Raw genomic sequence first — 25,037 nt, 5'->3', positions numbered from 1 at the left:
TTCTGATCCAGCTCTCTGCTATGGCCTGGGAAAGCAGTAGAAGATGGCCAGAGTTCCTGGGCCCCTGTACCCATGTGGGAGGCCTGGAAGAAGCTCCTGGCTCCTGGCTTCAGATCAGCTCGGCCCCAGCAGTTGCTGTCATTTGGGGAGTGAACCAGCAGATGGAAGACCTTTCTCTCTGTCTCTCCCTCTCACTGTCTGGAACTCTACCTCTCAAATAAATAAATAAAATCTTTTTTTAAAAAAGAATAGAGATTGATATGATTGTCTCAGAACTGTGGAGAAATAATATTTGAGCAATATATCAAAATATTTTCAACTAAGATTTTAATTTTAACTTGAAAAGCTTCTTAAAATAATTAGATTTTTCTTGTATCTAAGGACACAATTTAAATGTACCTTTCTCACAAATTTGCTTTTGGATGGGAAGAAAACACAGTCTGCCACTGAAAACATAGACCTCGTTTTCTCCTAAATAAACCCCTGGACTTATTTGTGGTGACTTCATATTTTCCCATATTGGGGAGATTGCAGTTGATTGGTAACAAAGTAGAATTTTAGAATAATATGCTGAGAGATGGCAGATGTATAACCTGATGTGAAAAAAATGTGAATAAGTGGAGAATTTCAAATTACCCAAAGAGAATTTTGTCAGAGAATTCCTTTTTCTTTGTAAACAATGTAATGGAGATAAATTTTACGTACCATAAAGATTACCCATTTAAAGTTTAATTCATTAGTTTTTCATTAATGTCACTATCTCCATTGCAAATGACATATGACAATTTTTAAATGATTTTATTTGAAAGGCAGAGTAAAAGATTTATTTTGTGTATTTAAAAGGCAGAGTGACAAAGAGGGAAAGACAAAGGGATAGAGATCTTCAATTTACTGGTTCACTGGACTGATGGCCACAATGGCCAGGACTAGTCTAGGCTGAAACCAGGAGCCTGGAATTCCATCCGGGTTTCCCACATGGGTGGTAGGAGCCCAAGCACTTGGACCATCTTCTGCTTTCCCAGGAACATTAGCAGGGAGCTGAATCAGAAGTGAAGCAGCTGGAATTTGAACCAGTGCTCCCATATGGGACACCAGCTTTGCAGGTAGTAACTTAACCTGTTGAATCACAATGCCAGTCCCTCATTAGTTTCAAATGTATTTACAGAGTTTTGCAGCCATTACCGTAATCTGATGTTAGAACATTTCCTCATCTGGAAAAGAAACTCTGACCCATGAGCATTCATTCTAGCAGTCATGCCCTGTCCCTCCCTACCACTGGCAACCATTAGCCTACTTTCTGTTCCTATGGATTTTCCTGTTCTGTACGTGGGATCATACAGGTGTAGTCTTCTATGACAAGGTTTTTCACATTGTATAATGTTTTCAAAGCTCATGCTGTAACATGTATTTCATTCTTGTTTACTGCTAATACTCCCTGTGTGAATATGCCACATTTTATTTATCCCTTCATCAGCTGATGTATGTTTGGGTTGTGTCCACATTTTGGCTATTGTGAATATTGCTGCTAGGAACATACCTACACAAGCTGTTGTGTAAACATATTTCACTTCTCTTAGATATACATCTGGGAGTATATAGGTCGTATGTTAATTCTGTTTAAATTTTAAGGAACTGCCAAAAGTGTTTTAACCCATTTTTCAATCCTTAAAATCTATTCCAATTTGTCTGCATCATTACTAGTACTTGTTATTGACTGTTTTTTTTTCTTTATTTTAGCCATCCTAGTAGGTGTGGGGTCATATCTCACATGATTTTTTAAAAAATCTTATTTATTGGGGGCCAGTGCTGTGGCGTAGCAAGTAAAGCCACCTCCTGCAGTGCCAGCATCCCATGTGGACACTGATTGGAGTCCTGGCTGCTCCACTTCTGATCTAGCTCCTTGCTATTGTGCCTGGGAAAGCAGTAGAAGATGGTCCAAGGACTTGGGCCCCTGCACCCATGTGGGAGAACTGGAAGAGGCTCTGGGCACCTGACTTTGGATGGGCCCAGCTCTGGCCCTTTGGAGAGTGCACCAGCAGGTGAAAGACCTCTCTCTCTCTCTCTCTCTCTCTCTCTCTCTCTGCCTCTCTGTAGCTCTGCCTTTCAAATAGGTAAATACATTTTTTAAAAAATATTTTTTTAATTTATTTTAGAGGAAAACATGTAAAGACAAGGAGAGAGAGAGAGACAGCAAGAGCTCCCATTGGATAGTTCACTCCTCAATTACCTGCAGTATCTGGGACTTGGCTAGGCTGAAGCTGAGAGTGGGATAACCCAAATCAAGCCTCCCACATAGGGACCCAACCATGTGAACCATGACCTGCTGCCTCCCAGGGTACACATTAAAAGGAAGCTGAAAACAGGAGCAGTGCTGGGACTCAAACCCAGGTACTCCAGGATGAGAGGTAGGTGTCCCAACCAGCAGCTTAACTGCTCGGCCAAATGCCTGCCCCTTACATGGTTTTTGCTTTTGCTTCCCTAATGGTTAATCATCTTTTCATGAGTTTATTGGACATATGTATATCTTTTTTGGAGAAATGTATTTTCAAATCTTTTTCCAATTTTATTTTTATTTATTTGAGAGGCACTGAGACAGATTGAGAGATCTCCAATCTTTGCATTCATACCTCATATGCCTACAATGGCTGGGACTGGGCCAGGTCAAAACTGGGAGCTGAGAAATTAATCCAGGTTTCCCACCTGGGTGACAGGAAACCAATTACTTGAGCCATCACCACTGCCTCCTAGGATCTGCATTAGCAAGAAGCTGGAGTCAGTAGCCAGAGCTAGGTATCTGACCCAGGTGCTCAGCTGTGGGACATGAGGATGCTAACTGGCATCCTAAGCACTAGGCCAAATGCCACCCTCTCCTACCCATTTTTAAATTGAGTAATTTGGTCTTTTATTGTGGAAATTGTACAAGTTCTTTATTTAGTCTAGATACGGTTCCTTATTAGATTTAGGATTTATAAATATTTTCTCCTATTTTGTAGGTTTCCTTTCTTGATATTTTGAAGCACAAAAGTTCTTAATTTTGATGCAGCTTGATTTTTTTTCTTTTGTCATTTGTGCTTTGGTATCGTATCTGAGAGTTTTATAATACTAACTACTGCATTGAGTTATTACATATAATTCATTCTGAGTTGATTTTTTAAAAAATTATTTAATTTATTTGAAAGAGCAACAGAGAAAGAGAGGTCCCCCATGTGCTGGTCCACTCACCAAATGCCCAGGACATCTGGGACTGGGCCAAGCCAAAACCAGGAGCCAGGAACCCAGTCCAGGTTTGGCATGTGCATTGTAGGAACCCAACAACTTGAGCCATTATCTACTGTTGCCTGTGTGAACTAGCAGGAAACTGGAATTGGGGCTCACACCAGGCATTTCAATATGGAAATGAGGTGTCCTAAGCAGTGTCTCTACTATGCCAAATACCTGCCCTGATTTGATTTTTATGTGCATTAGGAGGTAAGGGTCTATATTCTTTTATTCTTTTTTTTTTTTTTTTTTTTTTGACAGGTAGAGTTAGACAGTGAGAGAGAGAGAGACGAGAGAAAGGTCTTCCTTGTGTTGGTTTACCCCCCAAATAGCTGCTTCGACCGGAGCTATGCTGATCCAAAGCCAGAAGCCGGTCGCTTCCTCCTGGTTTTCCATGCGGGTGCAGGGGCCCAAGCATTTGGGCCATCCTCCACTGCCCTCTGGGGCCGCAGCAGAGAGCTGGACTGGAGGAGGAGCAACTGGGACAGAATCCGGCGCCCATATGGGATGCCGGCACCGCAGGTGGAGGATTAACCTAGTAAGCCATGGCTCCAGCCCAAATCTATATTCTTTTACACGTGAATATACAGGTGCCCCAGCACCATTTATTGAGAAATCTCTTCTTTCCCATTGACTGCTTTTGGCATCCTTATCAAAAGTCAGTTGGTCATAAATCTAAGGACTTGCTTTTAGACTCTTAATTCTGTTCTATTGATCTGTGCCTCTATCCTATGTCAGTACCATACTGTCTTGATTACTGTAAGCTTTGAAACTGAATCTTTCAACTTTGTTCATCTTTTTAGTCTTTTGTTTCCTAAACAGTGCCAATGGTAAAATTCAATTTAAACATTTAACATATCTGAAGGAGATGATTTGAATATTTTATCTTGAAAGAGTTGGAAGTCAAATTATTTTTTATTTGCAACCAGAACTCTTTGGCTGATGTTTCTGCTTGCTGTGAGTCTGGTGCCTTGTTAGAAAATAAAATTTTTAGCCGGCGCCGCAGCTCACTAGGCTAATCCTCCACCTTGCGGCGCCAGCACACCGGGTTCTGGTCCCGGTCGGGGCGCCGGATTCTGTCCCGGTTGCCCCTCTTCCGGGCCAGCTCTCTGCTGTGGCCAGGGAGTGCAGTGGAGGATGGCCCAAGTGCTTGGGCCCTGCACCCTATGGGAGACCAGGATAAGTACCTGGCTCCTGCCATCGGATCAGCGCGTGCGCTGGCCACAGCGTGCCGGCCGCAGCGGCCATTGGAGGGTGAACCAGCGGCAAAGGAAGACCTTTCTCTCTGTCTCTCTCTCTCACTATCCACTCTGCCTGTCAAAAAATAAAAATAAAAAAAGTTTTCTGGGTTAGTTACCACTGTTTACATATATCCAGGACCACAAGATATAGATTGAAAAAAGTCATATGATAGCTGAAGACATGGTCTTGGTGAGATGGTATAGCACTGCATTCTTAATTGGGGAGAAGCACTAAAGAAAGTAATAGGGACTTGGGCCCTGCAATCTGATAGAGCTAAATTACAATCTTGAAGCTACCATTTATTAGCTGTGTAACTGTGTACAAATTAATTATTTTAATAACATGTACTTTATATGTTAGGAAATGTTAAATTAAACTGTACAATATATACATATAGTTATATAATACACATAGTTAAATAATAACTTGTCTTAATAAAATTAGTTTTTTAAAAAAATGTTTATCAAGTAGTTGGATTCTGGCCTCCCGTGTGGGAGACCTGGATTGCATTCCTGGCTCCTTAGCTCCTTCACTCCAGACTTGGCTCAGCCCCAGCTGGGGAGTGAACCAGTGGATGGGAACTCTGTCTGTCTTCTTCCTGTCTTTGTCTCCTGTGTTCTCTCTGCCCCTCAAATAATTTTTTTTTTTTACAAAAGATATTTACCAACATAGGACCAGTTATATCAGATGTCAAACATTTTGTGTTCATAGACACAAAATGTTTTTTCTTTCCCCTTTATTTTTGTTTGTATTTTTATCAAGATATGTTTCACATACAATAAAAACCACTCTTCAAGTGTGCAATTCAGTGGTTAGTAGTTTATTTGCAAGGTCTTCAGCCATCTCCACTTTCTAACAAAGTAATGCCATCTCCAGAAAGAAACCCTATCTTTGTTAATAATCATTGTCTATTCCCTCTTCCCATTCTTGGCAACCTCCTACCTGCTTTCTGTTTCTGTGTATTTATGTATTTTAGATATTTCATACAGACAGAACAGTAATTTCATATAAAATAGAATAATGTGACCTATAGTGTCAGGCTTCTTTTACTTAGCATGATGTTTTCAAGGTTCATCTGTGTCATAGTTTATGTCAATACTTCATGTATTTTATTTTAAGATTTATTTTATTTTTTTGAAAGTCAGAATTACAAAAGAGTGAGGGAGATACAGAGACAGAGAGATCTTCCATCCTCTTGTTCACTCCCCAAAGGCTGTAACAGCCAGGGCTGTGCCTGACAGAAGCCAGGAGCCAGGAGCTTCATCTGAGTCTCCCACGTAGGTGCAGGGGCCCAAGGACTTGCGCCGTGGTCTGCGGCTTTTCCAGGCCATAGCAGGGAGCTAGATCAGAAGTGGAGCAGCTGGGACTCCAACTGGTACCAAATGGGATGCCAGCGTCACAGGAAGTGGCTTTACCTTTATACCACAACACTGGCCCACTTCATGTCTTTTTATTGACTGTGTGGATATACACACTTTATTGTATCCATTCAACATCTGATGGGCATTTGGATTGTTTTGGCTCATTTTTGTACAAGTTTTTGTGTGAATATGTTTTCTGTTCTCTTGGGTGTGTGCATAGGAGTAGAATTGCTGGGAGTGGATATTGCTAGGTGATGTAGTACTTCTATGTTTAACTTCTTGAAGATTTGCCCATTTATTTTCTGAAGTGACTGTATTTTACATTCCTACCACCAATGTATGAGATAATAGCAAATTTATATATATATATATTTTTTCATTTGAAAGGCAGACATCTTTTGCTGGTTAATTCCCCAAATCCCTGCAATAGCGCTGGACCAGGCAGAAGCCAGGAGACCTGAACTCAATCTATTTCTCCCATGTGTGTGGCAGGGACTCATATACTTGAGCCAACCTCTCTTGCTTCCTATAGTGCTCATTAGCAGGAAGCTGGATTGGAAGTGGAGGAGCCAGGACAAATATATATATATATATATATATATATATATATATATATGTATGTATGTGTGTGTGTCTGTGTGTGTGTGTGTATTTGAAAGAGAAGAGGGAGATAGAGAACCTTCCATCTACTGGGTCACTCCCCAGATGGCCACAGTGGTCAGGGCTGGGCCAGGCTGAAGGCAGGAACCAGGAGCTTCATCCAGGATTCCCATGTGGGGCTAGGGCCCACACACTTGGGTCATCTGCTGCTGCTTTTCTAGTCATGTTAGCAGGGAGCTAGATTGGAAGTGAAGCAGCTGGCACTCAAACTGATGCTCATATGGGATGCTGGTGTTACAGGTGAGGGCTTAACCAGCTGAGCCACAATGCTGGCTCCTGTATATTTTTTGAAAGAAACTTTAAGTGACAGGGACAAAAAAAAAAAAAAAAAAAAAAAAAAAAAAAGAGCTATTTAAGACACTAGCAGTGTTCTCTATCTTAATCTGAGTGGTAGTTACATAGGGGTATTCCAATATAAAAATCCTTATGGGGCAGGCTTTTGGCCTGACAGTTAATGAATTCAGTTAGGACACCAGTGTCTTAAATCAGAATGCTTGGGTCCAGCTCCAGGCTTTGGCTCCTGGATCCATCTTCCTTCTAATGCAATCCCTGGGAGGCAGTGGTGATGGCTCAAGTAGCTGGGCTCCTCATACCACATAGGAGATCTGAATTGAGTTCCCAGCTCTCAGCTTCTACCCTGGCTGTTGCAGGCATTTGAAAGTAAACCAGTAGATGGCATTGCATTTGTGGTCTCTCTTTCTCTCTCTCTCTCAAAAAAAAAAAAAAGAAAGAAAAGAAAAGAAAAGAAAAATTTGCATTGAGCTATTTACTTGAATTAGTGATCTGTCTTACATGTAATTTGTACATCAATAAAAACGAAAAAGATCTCCTCACTTCCTTATCACCTTTTCATTTCACTATAGATCAGGTAGACGTTTTTTCAGACCAGTGCTCATTTGTGGATTGATATTTGGGAACCACTGATCTCAAGATAAAACCCAAGCACAGGCCGGCGCTGCAGCTCAATAGGCTAATCCTCCACCTGCAGCGCCGGCACACCGGGTTCTTGTCCCGGTCGGGGCACCGGATTCTGTCCCGGTTGCCCCCCTTCCAGGCCAGCTCTCTGCTGTGGCCAGGGAGTGCAATGGAGGATGGCCCAAGTGCTTGGGCCCTGCACCCACATGGGAGACCAGGAGAAGCACCTGGCTCCTGCCTTGGGATCAGCGCGGTGCGCCGGCAGCAGCGCACCGGCCATGGTGGCCATTGGAGGGTGAACCAATGGCAAAGGAAGACCTTTCTCTCTCTCTCACTGTCCACTCTGCCTGTCAAGAAAAAAAACAAACAAACAAACAAACAAAAAAAAACCCTAGCACATTGATTAGTCATGGAAAATTGCTTTTGCAGTCTGGTCCAAGTTCTCTGTGTCCTCATCACCTGCCTCTTTCCTGTCCTCCCGAGTTTTGCTCAGTTCTAGTACAGTGCTCAGACTCACCAGACTTTTTCATGTTTCAATGTCCTTAAAGCTTCTCTCTCATGTCCTTTTCTCTCCTTTCTCCACCTGGTAAAACCCTACTTTTTTTCCAAGACCTCACTTTGATTCCCACAAGAAGCATGCTCTATAGGCCGGCACTGTGGCATAGCAGGTAAAGCTGCTGCCTGCAGTGCCACATCCCATATGGGCACTGGTTGGAGTCCCGGCTGCTCCACTTCACATCCAGCTCTCTCCTATGGCCTGGGAAAGCAGTGGAAGATGGCTCAAGTCCCTGGGCCCCTGCACCCACGTGGGAGACCCGGAGGAAGCTCCTGACTCCTGGCTTCAGATCGGCACAGCTCCAGCTGTTGCAGCCAATTGAGGAGTGAACCAGCGAATGGAAGACCTCTCTCTCTCTCTCTCTTTCTCAGTGTAACTCTTTCAAATAAATAAATAAATAAATCTTTAAAAAAAAAAAAAAAAGAAGAAGCATGTTCTAGCTTTTCTTCTTGCATAGAGTTTCATTAATAAATCTTTTTTTTTTTTTTTAATTTTTTGACAGACAGAGTGGACAGTGAGAGAGAGAGACAGAGAGAAAGGTCTTCCTTTTGCCGTTGGTTCACCCTCCAATGGCCGCCGCAGCCGGCGCGCTGCGGCCGGCGCACCGCGCTGATCTGATGGCAGGAGCCAGGTACTTCTCCTGGTCTCCCATGGGGTGCAGGGCCCAAGCACCTGGGCCATCCTCCACTGCACTCCCTGGCCACAGCAGAGAGCTGGCCTGGAAGAGGGGCAACCAGGACAGAATCCGGCGCCCCAACCGGGACTAGAACCCGGTGTGCCGGCGCCGCTAGGCGGAGGATTAGCCTAGTGAGCCGCGGCGCCAGCAATAAATCTTTTTAATAGCACTAATTTTTAATTCATTTTTTAAAAATTAGAAGTGTTTTATTTTCAAAAACATCTTTATTGAGACATAATTCACATGCCATATAATTCCATCCATTTAAAGTATATTCTCCAATGGTTTTGAGCTTGTTCAAAGTTTTGCAGCTATCACCACAGTCAATTTTAGAATGTTTTCATCATCCATAACTATTGGTAGTCATTTTGCATTTCTCTCTCCCCATCTTACTTCACTTTTAAAAAGTTTTTTTTTATTTGAAAATCAGAGTTACACAGAGATAGTAGGAAAGGCAGAGAGAGAGAGAGACATCTTCCATCCGCTGGTTCACTCCCCAGTTGGCCACAACGGCCAGAGCTGTGCCGATCCAAAACCAGGAGCCTCCTCCAGGTCTCCCACATGGGTGCAGGGGCCCAAGGACCTGGGCCATCCTCCATTGCTTTCCCAGGCCATCTCAGAGAGCTGGATCAGAAGTGGAGCAGCCAGGTCTTGAACGGGCACCGATATGGGATGCTGGCACCACAGGCGGCAGCTCAACCCCATATGCCACAGCACCAGCCCCTTAAAAAGTATTTTTAAAAATCGCAGACTTGGGGCTCCATTGTGGCATAGATAGTAAAGCTGCTGCCTGTGACTCTGGCATCCCATATGGGCACTGGTTGGAGTCCTGGCTGCTCCACTTCTGATCCAGCTCCCTGTTAATATGCTTGGGAAAGCAACGGAAGATGGCCCAAAGTGCTTGGGCCCCTGCACCCATGTGGGAGACCTGGAAGAAGCTCCTGGCTCCTGGCTTTGGTCTGGCTCAACCCCCGCCATTGCAACCATTTGGGGAGTGAACCAGCAGATGAAAGATCTCTATGTGTGTGTGTGTATGTGTGTGTGCCTCCCTCCCTCTCTCTGTAACTGTGCCTTTCAAATAAATAAAAATAAACCTTGAAAAATTACAGACTTATAGGAAATTACAGATGTAGAATTCTTTACCTAATTTCCCTCAGTGGTGATACCTTATATAGTTCTAACATAATTCCAAAACCTGGAAGCTGACATTCACCAGCCAGTTTTTGTTATTCATCTTTTTTACTTTGCTTTCCCCTTTCTTGTGCTATCCAATAAAGTAGTCACTAGCCATGTGTAGCTTATTAATTTACACTTAAATTAATTAAAAGATAGGGGCTGGCACTGTGGCTTAGTGGGCTAAGCCTCTGCCTGTGGCATCAGCATCACATATGGGCACTGGGTTCTAGTCCCAGCTACTCCTGTTCTGATCCAGCTCTCTGGTAATGGCCTGGAAAAGCAGTAGAAGACGGCCCAAGTGTTTGGACCCCAGCACCCACATGGGAGACCTGGAGGAAGCTCCTTGCTCCTGGCCCAGCTTCTGCTGTTGCAGTCATTTGGGGAGTGAACCAATGGGCGGAAGACCTTTCTCTGTCTCTCCCTCTCTCTAACTCTACCTCTCAAATAAATAAATAAAATCTTTTTTTAAAATTACTTAAAAGGTATGAAATTTAAAAGTTAGTTTCAGGGTCTAACCATGTTTGAAGCCACATTTGAAGCACACAGTAACCACCTACGACTATTGGTGACTGTAACAAACATCCCAGATACAGAATATTTCCATTACTGCACATAGTTCTTTCAGACAGGCACTGATCTCCCTGTATTTTTGTTGAGAGCAGACCTGCTTATTCATCTTATATATCTGCAGTTTCAAGACCAGTGTGAATACTCGATCCATACTTGAATGAGTCCTATCCTCTTGTTTTACACATAAAGAAATTTAGGCTCTGATAAATAAAGTCATATCTAGCAAATGAGTAGAAAATCTGAACCTAGAATTCAGATTTTCTGATTGTAAGTTCACCAGTCCACCAGTCTTTCCATATGAATGTTAACTTGTGAACACCTCCATTTGTGTCAGTTGTCCAAGAAGTAGTAGTTAAAGTAATTAATACTTCTTAGTCTTCAAGGTGCATAAGAATCTTGTTAGAAGTATGTTCCTGGATCTCTCCTTCCTAAGATTCCGATTCGTAGATCTGGTTTGGGGCATAGCAAGTCTTTATTTTAAGCAAGTATTTAATCGTGACTATGTGGAAATAGCATTAGGGATACATCAGAGAGCTTAGAAATAGAACCACACTCAGGGGAATGCTTAATTTTCAATGAAGATACCAAGACAATGCATTAAGGAAAAGAACTTTTTCAACAAGTTGTTGGAACAACTATATGCATTTGGGGGAAATGAACACTGACACCTACCTCATGCCATATGTAATATGTAATATGGATCATTGACTTAAATGTAACAAAACTACAAACCTTCTAGAAGCTATTATAGAAGATTGTCTTAGAGACAGGTAATGGTTTTTTTGGACAGGGCACACAAAATATAATTGTAGCAAAAAACTGATGTTACATTTCATCTAGAACTTTTACTGGGGCTCCCGTTGTGACTGCGTTGTGACAGTGGGTTAAGCTGCTGCTTGTGATGCTAGCATTCTATATTGGAATGTTGCTTCCTGTCCCAGATACTCTGCTTCTAATCCAGTTTCCTGCTAATGTGCCTGTGGAGGCAGCAGAAGATGGCTCAAGTATTTCGGCCCCTGCCACCCATGTGGGAGACTTGGATGAAGTTCCTGGCCCCTAGCTTTGGCCTGGACCAACCAGCTTTGGGCTGCGGCTGTTGAAAAGATCAGTGGATGAAAGATTTCTGTCTCTTCCTCTTTCTCTGTTGCACTGCTTTTCAGATAATCTTTTTTGTAAATAACTTTTCTCACCAAAAGACAAATTAATAGGCCATGTAATTAGGAAAGGATATTTGCAAAATGTATTCAGTGTTTCAGCCAAAGGACAGATAGCCCAGAGATATAAAGAATTTCTTTAAATCAGCAATAAAAGGATTAACAGCCCAGTTTAAAAATTGGCAGAAGATATGAACAGACAAAATAAAATCTGCAAATGATGTTAATATGAACATTTAAAAGTGTTTAATCTGATTATTCATCCAGGAAATCGAAGTTAAACTGTAAGATACCACTGTATGCCCACCAGAGTGGCTAAAGTGAATAGACTGACAATACCAAATGCTGCTGAGAATGTAAAGCAGCAAGAACTCTCCTGCATTGTGGGTTGGATGTAAGATGCTACCAACACTTAGGAGAAAGTTGGATAAACATTCTTGTTGAAGTCTTTTATGGATATTGTATCTGAGCTCCCTTGAGTGAATAACAATGAGTGGTATTGTGGAGTGTATGATAAGCAGTTCCACTGCTAGATACTGACCCAAGAAAAATTAAAGCCAGTGGGGCCAGCATTGTGGCATAGCAGGTAAAGCCGCTGCCTGCAATGCCAGCATCCCACATGGGCATTGGTTTGTGTCCTGGCTACTCTACTTCCTGATCCAGCTCCCTTCTAATGGCCTGGGAAAAGCAGAAGACAGCCCAAGTACTTAGGTTCCTGCCACCCACATGGGAGACCTGAAAGAAGCCCCTGGCTTTGGCCTGGCCCAGCCCTAGCTGTTGGAGCCATCTGGAGAGTGAACCAACAGATGGAAGGTCAGTCTCTTTCTCTCTCTCTCTCCCTCTCCCTCTCCCCCCCCCCCACTTCTGTCTCTGTAACTCTTTCAAATAAATAAATATATCTTTAAAAATAAAAATGAAAGTCAGTATCCATAAGGGACTTCTACAAGGGTGTTCATAGGAGCTTTACTCACAATAGTCGAAACATGGAAATAGGTCAGGTGTCTATCCACAGAAAAAAATAGGTAAATAAACTGTTATAAATTCACCAGCAGTTATAAGGTCATCCTTGACAATAAAAAGGGACAAAACTACTGGATCAATTTAAAAAGCATGATGTTGAGTGAAAGCTTGACACCACAGAATTCCCAGTGAATATGTTAAAACAACTAGGATATAGCCGGCACCACGGCTCACTAGGCTAATCCTCTGCCTTGCGGCGCCGGCACCCCAGGTTCTAGTCCCGGTCGGGGCGCCGGATTCTGTCCTGGTTGCCCCTCTTCCGGGCCAGCTCTCTGCTGTGGCCAGGGAGTGCAGTGGAGGATGGCCCAAGTACTTGGGCCCTGCACCCCATGGGAGACCAGGAGAAGTACCTGGCTCCTGGCTTCGGATCAGCGCGGTGCGCCGGCCACAGCGCGCCAGCCGCGGCGGCCATTGGAGGGTGAACCAACGGCAAAGGAAGACCTTTCTCTCTGTCTCTCTCTCTCTCTCTCACTGTCCACTCTGCCTGTCAAAAAAAAAAAAAAAAAAAAACTAGGATAGTGGTTGCCTCTGCAGGTTTGGGGGGCAGGGGATTGTCAAGGTCACAAAACAAACATCCTCTGTGGTAGGTGATCTAAAGACCACATTTTGAGAATCATTCTTTGCCTGATTTTAGAAAGAATTCCTTCTTTTCATAAAAGCAAGATTCATAGATTACTAATTTGTTATTTCTTTCTTTCTTTCTTTCTTTCTTTCTTTTCTTTTTTTTTTTTTTTTTTTTTTGACAGGCAGAATTAGTGAGAGAGAGAGACAGAGAGAAAGGTCTTCCTTTCCATTGGTTCACCTCCCAAATGGCCACTACGGCTGGTGCTCTGTGGCCGGCGCACCGCACCAATCCGAAGCCAGGAGCCAGATGCTTCCTCCTGGTCTCCCATGCGGGTGCAGGGCCCAAGGACTGGGCCATGCTCCACTGCCTTCCTGGGCCACAGCAGAGAGCTGGACTGGAAGAGGAGCAACCAGGACAGAATCCAGCGCCCCAACTGGGACTAGAATTTGGGGTGCTGGTGTCGCAGGCAGAGGATTAGCCAAGTGAGCCACGGCGCTGGCCCTAATTTGTCATTTCTTAAATGTCTCTATTATAAGCAGAGAGAGAGATCTCCTGTCTGCTACTTTACTCCTCAGTGGCCACAATGGCCAGGGTTGGATCACTCCAAAGCCAGGACAACCTGTGTCTCTCAGGGGATGGTAGGAACCCAACTGCTTGAGCTCTCACCAGTACCTTCTGAGTTGTATGTTACTAAGGAATCAGAAACTGGAGCCAGGAATCAAACCCAGGCACCCCAATATGGGATGTGGGTGCCTTAACCACTATGCTGAATGCCTGCCCCTGTTATTTTCACTTTTTGTTAAAAATTCTTGAAATTTTAAATACCTTGTATTTAATTACGTAATATTGTACTAAAAATGCCATTTCTTTGTTAATGTTAATTAGTAAGTTGACAGAGTCATAAAAATATTGCATAGTTCCTGATTGTGATAGATACCCTTGTAGACATCAAGAATACAATTTTTTAAAAAGATTTTATTTATTTGAAGACAGAGTCACAGAGAGAGAGGTCTTCCATCCAATGGTTCACTCCTCAGATGGCCGCAATGGCTGGAGCTGTGCCGATCCGAAGCCAGGAGCCTCTTCCGGGTCTTCCACGTGGGTACAGGGGCGTCCTTGGGCCATCTTTTACTGATCTCCCAGGCCATAGCAGAGAGCTGGATAGGAAGTGGAGCAGCTGGGACTAGAACCGGCACCCATATGGGATGCCGACGCCTCAGGCCAGGGCATTAACCCGCTGCACCACAGTGCCGGCCCCAAGAATACAATTTTTTTCTTTTCTTTAGAGAGAGAGAGACAGAGAGAAAGGTCTTCCTTCCATTGGTTCACCCCCAAAATGGCCAGCATGCTATGGCCGGCACACTGCGGCTAGCGCACCGCGCTGATCCAAAGTCAGGAGCCAGGTGTTTCTTCTGGTCTCCCAGCGGGTGCAGGGCCCAAGCACTTGGGCCATCCTCCACTGCCTTCCCGGGCCACAGCAGAGAGCTGGCCTGGAAGAGGGGCAACCAGGACAGAACCCGGCGCCCTGACCAGGACTAGAACCCGGGGTGCCGGTGCCACAGGCAGAGGATTAGCATAGTGAGACGCAGCACCAGCCTTTTTTTTTTTTTTTCTTTTTTCTTTTTTGACAGAGTTAGACAGTGAAAGAGAGAGAGACAGAAAAACGTCTTCCTTCCATGGTTCACCCCCCAAATGGCTGTCACGGCCGGAGCTACGCCGATCCGAAGCCAAGAGCCAGGTGCTTCTTCCCGGTCTCCGACGCGAGTTCAGGGGCCCAAGCACTTGGGCCATCCTCCGCTGCCTTCCTGGGCCACAGCAGAGAGCTGGACTGGAAGAGGAGCAACCGGGACTAGAACCGGTGTCCATATGGGATGCTGGCACTGTAGGCAGAGGATTAACCAAGTGAGCCACGGCGTCGGCCCCCAAGAATACAATTTTTAACATCAAAGAATTGGACATGGAAATAATTTTTCACTGAATTGGATGAAATTCGTTAAACGTGTGGTTTGAGACAGGACAGATGTTTGTAGTGGTCTTTGGTAATCTGGATGATTTTGTCTTATAGTTGTAGTCCTCTTTCATTTAAACTGCTGGCTCCCACCCAGTGCAGAGAGTGCTTATTTATGTGATAAACCACTAGTGTCATTCACTTTAAGGATTTGAGATGTTTAGATAATTAGAGCTTTTACTTCCTTTACCTTAATCATAACATGAAAATATGTGCAGACTTTGAGAAGTGTTGCAGTGTGGGGCTTGAGGATCAGTGGAACTAAGGTATCTATCAGATGTGTGAAATCTTGCCAATTAAAGAAACCTGCCACTTTTGTTTTTCAAAATTTCCTTATAAGAATCACCTTGGGCACTCATTAAATTTCAGACCCTTTCCTTCTGAGATTGGAATTCCTCCCTTAGAGGCTAATTGGGTGGGTCTCTGATGGGTTGAGAATTTGTATATTTAAACAAGTACTTCCAGATAATACTTATCAGGAATATGTAGAAAACATGGCCCTAAAGTAAAGTTTCTCAAACTTTCATTAATACCAAAAAGAAAAATCACCCAAGGAGTTTGTTGAAAAAGGAAATTCCTGAGCCCTACCTAGACTTCTCATTTGTCGAGTCTGGGATGAAGCCCCCAAATCTACATTGTTTGAGAGCACATATGGTGCACAGGTCTGAAGACTGTCTTCCAAGGGCCACTGCCTTAGTGGGATGTCCCTAAATATGTTTTTAATCACTCTTAAAGACATGAGAGAGAGGTAAGCGATTGAAAGGAAGACAGTTTTAGAATTGAGGACAGATCTTTGTGTAGGTCCTGAGGGAGCATGTTGGGTAACCTATGGACGGGGAGGATCTTAGGGTCAGTGAGCATGCATGAGGGAAAGGAATCACTTCCTGGGACCAACGCAGGACTGCTGTCTTTGTGGGCTAAGCCATGGCTAACCATTGGAAGTGATTTTTGAGAGCAACTGCCTTTGTTGTGGGCTAGGTTGGGCCAAAATTAGTATTCCATGCTCTTCTTACCTTTTACTTAGAAAGGAATTCTAGATACAGGCACAAACATGACATGCAGCATGATAAGGCTTGTTTAGAAAGAGAGAGGAATCCATAGGCACATGAAGACTTCATTTAGGGAGAGTGGGCCAGGAAAGGTAAAAAGGGGGAATTTCATACCCTGCTCTGCTGGTCCTGGGTCCACGAGGTGGAGAGAGAGAGCCCTTCACCCGGCTTTTTATTAGCTTTGAAAGTAGAGTGGTTACATAGTACCGCCCCCAGGTCCTGGGAAAGGCGAGGAGGGGTCATCTGATTGATGATAGGATTACTAGGGAGTGGGATAGATGTGGCCTGCAGCTCATGAACTTAATCTATGTCCCTGACTTTTCCCAATCACATTTATTTGCTTTCAGGTGGTGGGGAGAATTCAGAATCATCTTGCAGGCTACCAAAAATCTGCCTGCATGCCGGCCCCTGTCTCATGTGCTGCTGCTGGACTCTTAAGGATTGTAAACATGCACTGGTTTTTCTCTTGTATAGTAAGAAGAAAACATAACCTATAGACCACCTTCTGGCAGAAGATGATAGATTCGGATCAGAAACGGGAGGCGTTGGAAGCCAGGAATCAAAAGTGAAGAAACTCTGCAAGCCCTTGGGTAAGAAAATGACAGGGATTGTTTATTTCGTTACAAGTCCCACATTATCATCACATGATTATCTAACATGAGTGTGTTACTTTTATGCCAGTTGGTAGTTCACAAGTGGTGGGGGGAAGGCAGAACTACTGGAAATGGGTCTTGGCCACGTGTTTCTCTGCCGGCTGCTTCATATTTCTTCTGCCTTCCCCTTGCCTGCATTCTCTTCTTCCTCCTCCCTCCTCCCTCCTCCCTCCTCCCTCCTCCCTCCTCCCTCCTCCTTCCTCCTTCCTCCCTTCCTTTTGTCTCTTCTCCCTTCTTTTCATTTATTTATTTGAAAGGAGAGGAGAGAAAAGTGCTCCCCCAAGCCCCCATACACTGGGTCACTAACTAAACACCCACATCAAGATGGTGCCAGGCCAGGCTGAATCTGGGAGCCAGGAACTGGGTCTCTCATGTGGGTGACAGGGACCCAACCACTTGAGCCATTATCTGCTGCCTCCCAGGGTCTGCATTAGCAGAGGCTGAAATCAGGAGCAAAGCGGAGACTTGAACCCAGGAACTCCAATATGGTATGCAGGTATTTCTTTTTATTTATTTGACAGGTAGAGTTAGACAGTGAGAGAGAGAGAGAGAGAGAGAGAAAGGTCTTCCTTTGTTCTGTTGGTTCATCCCCAAAGTGGCCGCAATAGTGGCCGGCACGCTGCGCTGATCCGAAGCCAGGTGCCTCCTCCTGGTCTTCCATGCGGGTGCAGGGCCCAAGGACCTGGGCCATCCTCCACTGTACTCCCGGGCCACAGCAGAGAGCTGGACTGGAAGAGGAGCAACCGGGACAGAATCCAGTGCCCCAACCGGGACTAGAACCCGGGGTGCCGGCGCCACAGGCGGAGGATTAGCCTAGTGAGCCACGGCGCTGGCCTGGTATGCATGTATTTCAACTGACAGCTTAAATGCTAAGCCTAATGCCCACCCCCATTGCTACCTGTTTTGCAGAACCCCACTCCCTCCTTTCTAGGGCTAAAGTTTAAGCTGAAATACCTTATTAATTTTCATAGTGAACATTTATTGAATCCTAATTACTGCTAGGCACCATGGTGTTACACTCTCTCTGCATTATTTCTGTTTGTTCATTTGAGAGGCAGACACACAGAAAACTTCCTTCTGGTAGTGTACTTCCCAAGTGCCCACAACTGCTGAGTCTGGGCCAGGTCTCAGAAAATTTCTGGAACCAGAAATGCAATCCAAGTCTCCCGTGTGGGTGGCAGGAACCCAATCACTTGAGCCATCACCCCTTCCTTCCAGACTACATTAGCAGAAAGGTAGAGTTGGGATCTGGAACCTGGTATGAAATCCACGTATTCCAGTATCAGACAAGCGTCTTAACCTCTAGGCTAAGAGCCCGTCCCATCCCTGCATTATGCCATTCACTTCTCAGAACCACCCAGTGATACAGATAACTGTTGTTGTGATCCATGTTGCAGATAAAACATCTGAAGTTCCAAGAGGTTCTATCACTTCTCTAAGACCTGACAACTAGGAAGTGGCTGAAGCAGATTTTAAACTCTTGCTTTCTGACTTCTGACTCCATTCTTACTACTTTTTCTCTAAGAGAAAAAAAAAAAAAGTGTGGGACGGAACCACACTTGGAGTGTACTTGCAGCATACTGGAGCAGCTACTCCAGCTTGGCGGCCCTCTTCGGAAAAGCTGTCAATCCCTGGAATTTAAAAGCATTAAAGTTTTCATCATGAAAATTTTAAAAATAAGGGAAGAAAAAGACATCACCTTTAATACTTGCTGACCTTACTATTAATTGACATATTAATGTGTATATTCCCATATATGTATGTATATTTCCCTGTAGTACATACATTCCTTAGTATCCTGATATTAACAATATAAGTAGAAACTTTCATGCCCAGATTTTCATGATTTTTAAATGATAGCTTAAAACTTGTAGCTGCTTGACATGGAAGAAAGTCCAACAAATGAGTGGATGAATGAATGCTTGCTTCCATGTATAAAATATTGGCCGGTGCTGCAGCTCACTAGGTTAATCCTCCGCCTGTGGCGCCCGTACCCTGGGTTCTAGTCCCGGTCGGGATGCTGGATTCTGTCACGGTTGCCCCTCTTCCAGGCCAGCTCTCTGCTGTGGCCCGGGAAGGCAGTGGAGGATGGCCCAAGTGCTTGGGCCCTGCACCCCATGGGAGACCAGGAGGAAGCATCTGGCTCCTGGCTTCGGATTGGTGCAGTGCTCCGGCCATAGTGGCCATTTGGGGGGTGAACCAACAGAAGGAAGACCTTTCTCTCTGTCTCTGATTCTCTCTCAATGTCTAACTATGCCTGTCAAAAAAAAAAAAATTATATATTCGTGTACTTTTGTTGTTTTTCTGTGTTTAGTGAGGAGGACAGTAGTTCAAGTTTAAATGTTGTTATTACTCCGTGAACTAGGAACATGCTTTCCCAACTCAAGTATGTTCTACCTGTTTTTCCAGGTCTTGCTCAAATCCACATACCCTTGAAGCTTTTCTTGATTTCCGAGCCAACAATGATCTCGGTCAACTCCAGCCTTCTCAAGCACTTTCTGGCAATTCTTCACATTCAACATTCACCATGTTTTCCATCTGCTGGTTAACAGCAGTTTTGTCTTCTCTTCTTGCACTCCTTTCTATCCACAATACCTAACCCAGTGCTTTTTCAATGTCAGTTTTACTCTTCAGCATTTTGGTATTCAAATCAAATTGTTATTGGCCAATTTCCTTTAGAGTCTAGAATGACTAAACTTACTGCTGTGTTTTTCCATCCATTTATAGGTTCCTATCACTGTAACCATGCCAGAAATGACAGAGAATGAGACTCCTATGAAAAAACAGCACAGGTATGTACCCACTACCCCAAAATAATAGAGCATGGGCAGATAAGCAGAATTAGCTCCTTTTTTCCTCTGTGGGTACAGTACTTAGGGAACTTTCATTGGAATGGTTAGAAAATGATTACTCTCCAGAAATACATAGTTAAATATAAAGAGATTTACTTAAATGGGTATATGGTTAATATTTACTTGTCTACTTCATTCAGCTAGCAGTGTAACAAGTAACAGTCACCATCAGTAGATAATAGTGTATAACCTATACTAAATGTTTAGTTTCCAATGGCATTTTTACTCGCATACAGTATTAGTTTTGCAGATTCTGAGTTCTTTTAGGCTACAGTGAGTATGAATAAATGTTTTGTGTCAGTCCAATCTATTAATGCCAGTACATATATCAGTACAATACTACATTTGGTTCTTTGTATAACCCTCTCCTAAATTTCTCGCATTTTGGTCATGCTTCTACTAATATTAGAAGTATTGTTCGCTTTCCTTACCGAATAACTGTTAGTTAGACTCGCGAGGGTGGGGCACCTTTTCTCTGCCAAGGGCTGTTTGGATGTTTATAACATCATTCATGGGCCATACAAAATTATCAACTTAAAAATTAGCCTGCAGGGCTGGTGTTATAGTATAGGGAGTAAAGCTGCCACATGTGATGCCAGCATCCCATATGGGCACTTGTTCAAGTCCTAGCTGCTCCACTTCAATCCAGCTCCCTGCTAATGGCCTAGGAAAAGCAGTGAAACATGGCCCAAGTGTTTGGGTCCCTGCTACGCATGTGGGAGACAGATGAAGCTCCTGGCTCCTGGCTTCAGCTTGGTTCAGCTCAGCCCTGGCCATTGTGGCCATCTCTTGAGTGAATTGGTGGATGGAAGTTCTCTCTCTTTCTTCTCTCTCTATCTCTCTCTTTCTGTAACTCTGACTTCAAATAAATAAATCTTTAAAAATAAATCCTGCTATAGATTTATTGAATTTTGAGTCCCACCTGTTGTTACCTTGGCAGGCCAGATCTAATGATTTCATAGGCTGGCAGTTCCCCGTGTCTGTGTTAGAGAATACTAAGGTATTTGGTAGTTGCACATAAAAGGAAAAAATAATGTAGTTAAGAGTTTGGACAACCTAAGTTACACCTGAGCCATTTGTCAGTGCCTGAGTACTATTGGCTACCACATTTCCCTCTATGGGAATTACAAAGTTACTCTGTATAGTTGCTTCTCTTCGGCACACCCACACCCACTTATGCCCAGGGGCCAGGGCAAGCATTCATCACCTACTTGGCACATCACTTTGAGAATTTACTAGCACCTAAATTACATTTTTAAAATATTTGAAGTTTTCAGTGATTAATTCAGTTCCCAACTTATGTCTTCTGGGTATGAGCTAATGGATGTGACTTCTAAATTTATACTGAGGGAATTATAGTTAGGCTTTCATACCATAATATGTATTAAGACGACTTTTCTGCAGGTATTATTGCTGCAACAAATATAAATTCATAAAATCTATTTTTATGGTTCACAAGACATAAAGCGAGAAAATGCTTTCCCATTATTTTCATGTTACCTGTTATCTGCACTTTTTTTTTCATTTCAGAAAGAAAAATCGGGAGACACACAATGCAGGTACATACAATAATTTAAATTTTACTTGTTAGTATTTTTTGCATTCTGAAATGAAATTAGACTACAGTTAATTTAAAATTTCTAGGTTATAAGCATAGAATCATTATGTTTTAGGAAAGTGTTCTTTATTGTTTTTAATTGACAGAAGTACTGAAGCTCATGAAGATAACTTGCTAATCATCTTCTGATCCATAGGCCATGGTGATAATTTAAAATTGATGTATTCCTGAAGCTAGTGTTTTAAGTGATTTCATGCATGGAGGAAATTTGGATAGACTCCCAAATAGAATGAGTGTTACGTGTGTTTGCATATATTCCGGAGGAGGCTGGTTACCTGGGGGAGTAGGGAAGACATGAACAGCAGACTTTAGATCTTTAAGGGACTGGCAGTGTGGGCAGTCTTAAATTAAATTGTAGAGTCCTCGATTATAGAAATTAATGTCAAAAACAAATATTTAGTCCTACTGCAAGCATCGTAATTACAGGCCACAGCTTGAAAAACATCCTCATGTGTAGAATTAATTGTGCATACATTTGCAAGTTGGCACATTGGATAACATTTTATTTGCTATCAGAGTCTGCAGTCAGATCTTTAAAAATTATTTCAGAAGTCAATTTATATTACTGTATAAATATCTTCCCTCCCATAAGGAAAGGACCTTTGGGAATCTTTTATGTATGGAAAGATATGTTGAACACGGGTGGGGAATTGCTGTTTCCCAGAGAGAGGAGTTTATTCCCTGTGAAGTTCCATTCACCACTATGGAAAAAGAACCTTAATGTCTTTTTTGGTTTGTTTTAACCTCCTCATATTAAAAAAAAACAAAAACAAAAACAAAAACAAAAAAAAAACACTCTTAGATAATCACAAATACCGTTGTTAGAAAATTCAGAAGAAAGGTAAGCTATACTTATTGCTTTGCTTTTTTTGGCTGTATGAATTAAATTTAATCTTTTCTGGCCATCTGGACTAAATCTTTTTACTGGAATAAGCTGCTGTGTGGTGCCATAAATATGTCCTGACAGCGACTTATTAAGGAAAGAGTAATTAGATATAATTCAAATTACTGGATCTTAAAACAAATATACACATATATAATATATAAAAACAAGTCCTACCTGTTCTATTGTCTGAAAATTCTCATCTTAGAATGAGACTCCTTTGTTGAAAGGAAGGTTTCAGAAAACTTCCTAATGGAAAATATCTGAGGGTAATGTTTCTAGTTATAGTAATGTTTTAAAAATTATTTAATAATCTCTTGGATCCTCTTGCCCCTTCTCAAGTGGTAGCATGTGTACCTGGCCTATTTCCCATTCATTTGGGAAGTTGTCATTTGCCCAGTTCTTTACATGAGAACTATCCAAAAGAGACCAAAGTAGACAGCCCAGACCTCATGGAGAAAACCAAACCAAATGTGTTTCTTTTCTATTTTCGGTCATAACTAATAGCAGTTTCTATTCGGAAAAGGCCCTCTAGTCACCCCTAGATTAAGGTTCTTTAATCAGCTAGAAAGACCTCATTTACTACAAAGAAGTAGCTTTTTGAAAATTTATCTGGTATGTGGATTCTTTTCATTTGGTTATCACTAAAATCTCTAGTAATAATTTGCACTATAATAGAATGATGGCCTGATAGTAAAGCAATATTAGCAATTCCTATTTGTTCATAATTTGTATTTAATTCTTACAGATGATATTCTTTGAAATGCTAATAAAGTATTGCTTATGCTGATTTTTATGAGACTATCACATTTTTAGAAGTGTATTTACTTATTGTGGTTATTTGTCTTTATTAGTTACTGTTTGATAAATATTTCTTAGGGATTTCTTACCCAGGTAGCTTGGGGCAGTGTGGCAGAGCAGAATAAGATTTGATAAGTGAATTTTCTCCCTATTTAGTTGAGAGGCATAGGAAGAAGAAAATCAATGCTGGGATAAACAGAATAGGAGAGCTGATCCCATGTTCTCCTGCCCTGAAGCAGGTAAGAAGTCGTCTCATATTTTATCATTCCTTGTAGACAGTTCCCTGAGTTGTTTCAGTTCTTGGGATGATTATTTTTGTTCCCTGCCCTTTATGTTGTTGTTGTTGTTTGAGTTAATATTGGTCTTTTTTCATTTGTTTCCTTTTCTGTATACTGTTTGATTCTTTCCACATTTCCAGCAATCTCTGATTACAATTTCCTACAAGGCCCAGTGCACATATAATTTCTAAATTCTTTTTTTTTTAAAGATTTATTTATTTATTTGAGAGGTAGAGTTACTGACAGAGAGAGGGAGAGACAGAGAGAAAGGTTTTCCATTTGCTGGTTCATTCCCCAGATGGCCACAACAGCTGGAGCTGCGCTAATCCAAAGCCAGGAGCCAGGAGCTTTGGCCGGCTCTCCAGGTGGGTGCAGGGGCCCATCCTCTACTGCTTTCCCAGGCCATAGCAGAGAGCTAGATCAGAAGAGCAGCCAGGACTAGAACCAGCACCCATATGGTGATGCCAGCACTGTAGGTGGTGGAGGCTTAACCTATGCCACAGCACTGGCCCCCTAAATTCTTTTTTTTTTTCTTCTGACAGGCAGAGTGGACAGTGAGAGAGAGAGAGAGAAAGTTCTTCCTTTTTCCGTTGGTTCACCCCGCAATGGCCACTGCGGCTGGGGCACCGTGCTGAATCGAAGCCAGGAGCCAGGTGCTTCTCCTGGTCTCCCTTGCGGGTGCAGGGCCCAAGGACTTGGGCCATCCTCCATTACACTCCCTGGCCACAGCAGAGAGCTGGACTTGGAGAGGAGCAACTGGGACAGAATCTGGCGCCCCGACCGGGACTAGAACCCCAGGCTGCCGGCACCGCAGGCAGAGGATTAGCCTATTGAGCCACGGCGCCGGCCCCTAAATTCTTTTAAGTTGTGTTTTCTCTTGATTTATTAAGTCAGCCCATGTTTATGTTTATATATATATACCACTCTATTTACCATGCATTTCTTTTATTTTCTGCCAATTCATGTTCTTTACTCTTTTTAAATTCTTATCTGGAGTCTCCCAAGGATCTCTTCACTGTTTATTCTCCAGTTAATCCCCAAGTGTACTTAAAATCTCAGCTGAAACCATGATAGCTTTCCCTACTGAATACAACTTTGTTTTTTCTAATAATAAAGATAAAGAATGCTTGTTCAAAACAAAATGAAACAAAAAAATTGAAACAATAAGGAAGGCATGAAAGAAATCTAAAAAATAACTTGACAACCCCATCCAACTATTATTAAAATGTTACACATCTCTCCAGACATGCCTTTTTAAATGTATATATCCAATTGTGTTACCCTTTTGTCACTGTAAATAAAACTCAAGGGGCCTGCACTGTGGTGTAGCAGGTAAAGCTGCCGCCTGCAATGCCAGCATCCCAAATGGGTGCTGGTTCAAGTCCTGGCTGCTCCACTTCCAATCCAGCTCTCTGCTGTGGCCTGGGAAAGCAGTAGAAGATGGCCCAAGTCCTTGGCCCCTGCACCCATGTGGGAGACCTGGAAGAAGCTCCTGGCTCAACTCCGGCCATTGCGGCCAATTGGGGAATGAGCCAGTGGATCAAAGACCTACCTACTTACCTCTCTCTCTCTCTCTCTGCCTCTCCTTCTTTCTTTGTAACTCTGACTTTCAATAAATAAATAAATCTCTAAGAAAAAGAAAAACTTGAGACAGTCTAACTTATGAAGAAAAGAAAGTTTGTTTAGTTCACAGTTTGGGAGGTTTAAGTCTAGAATCAGGTCTCCGCACACACTGGTTAAGC

The 25,037-nt window shown here is 42.9% G+C and overlaps 1 protein-coding gene across 4 annotated transcripts in view; it reads left to right on the top strand.

Annotated features, from left to right (window-relative positions):
* Nucleotides 1-25,037, top strand: part of USF3 (upstream transcription factor family member 3) — a 63,469-nt gene that overhangs the window by 18,296 nt on the left and 20,136 nt on the right. For 2 of the 4 annotated variants that reach the window (XM_089331662.1, XM_051819036.3), the window contains 4 exons: nucleotides 16,685-16,800; nucleotides 19,591-19,655; nucleotides 21,246-21,274; nucleotides 23,174-23,256. In XM_089331662.1, coding sequence (XP_089187788.1) covers nucleotides 19,609-19,655; nucleotides 21,246-21,274; nucleotides 23,174-23,256 — 159 coding nt within the window. In that variant the 5' untranslated portion in view covers nucleotides 16,685-16,800; nucleotides 19,591-19,608. Of the gene's footprint in view, nucleotides 1-16,163; nucleotides 16,303-16,684; nucleotides 16,801-17,213; nucleotides 17,352-19,590; nucleotides 19,656-21,245; nucleotides 21,275-23,173; nucleotides 23,257-25,037 lie in introns of those variants that run through there. The other 2 variants (XM_089331663.1, XM_089331661.1) reach the window with 2 other exon arrangements.

This window comes from Oryctolagus cuniculus, chromosome 4 (genome assembly GCF_051225735.1).
Source record: "Oryctolagus cuniculus isolate XC-2025 breed Fujian yellow rabbit chromosome 4, ASM5122573v1, whole genome shotgun sequence".
Lineage (NCBI taxonomy): Eukaryota > Metazoa > Chordata > Mammalia > Lagomorpha > Leporidae > Oryctolagus > Oryctolagus cuniculus.
The sequence above is the reverse complement of the archived record's forward strand: the minus strand, read 5'-3'. Positions and strand labels throughout refer to the sequence as shown.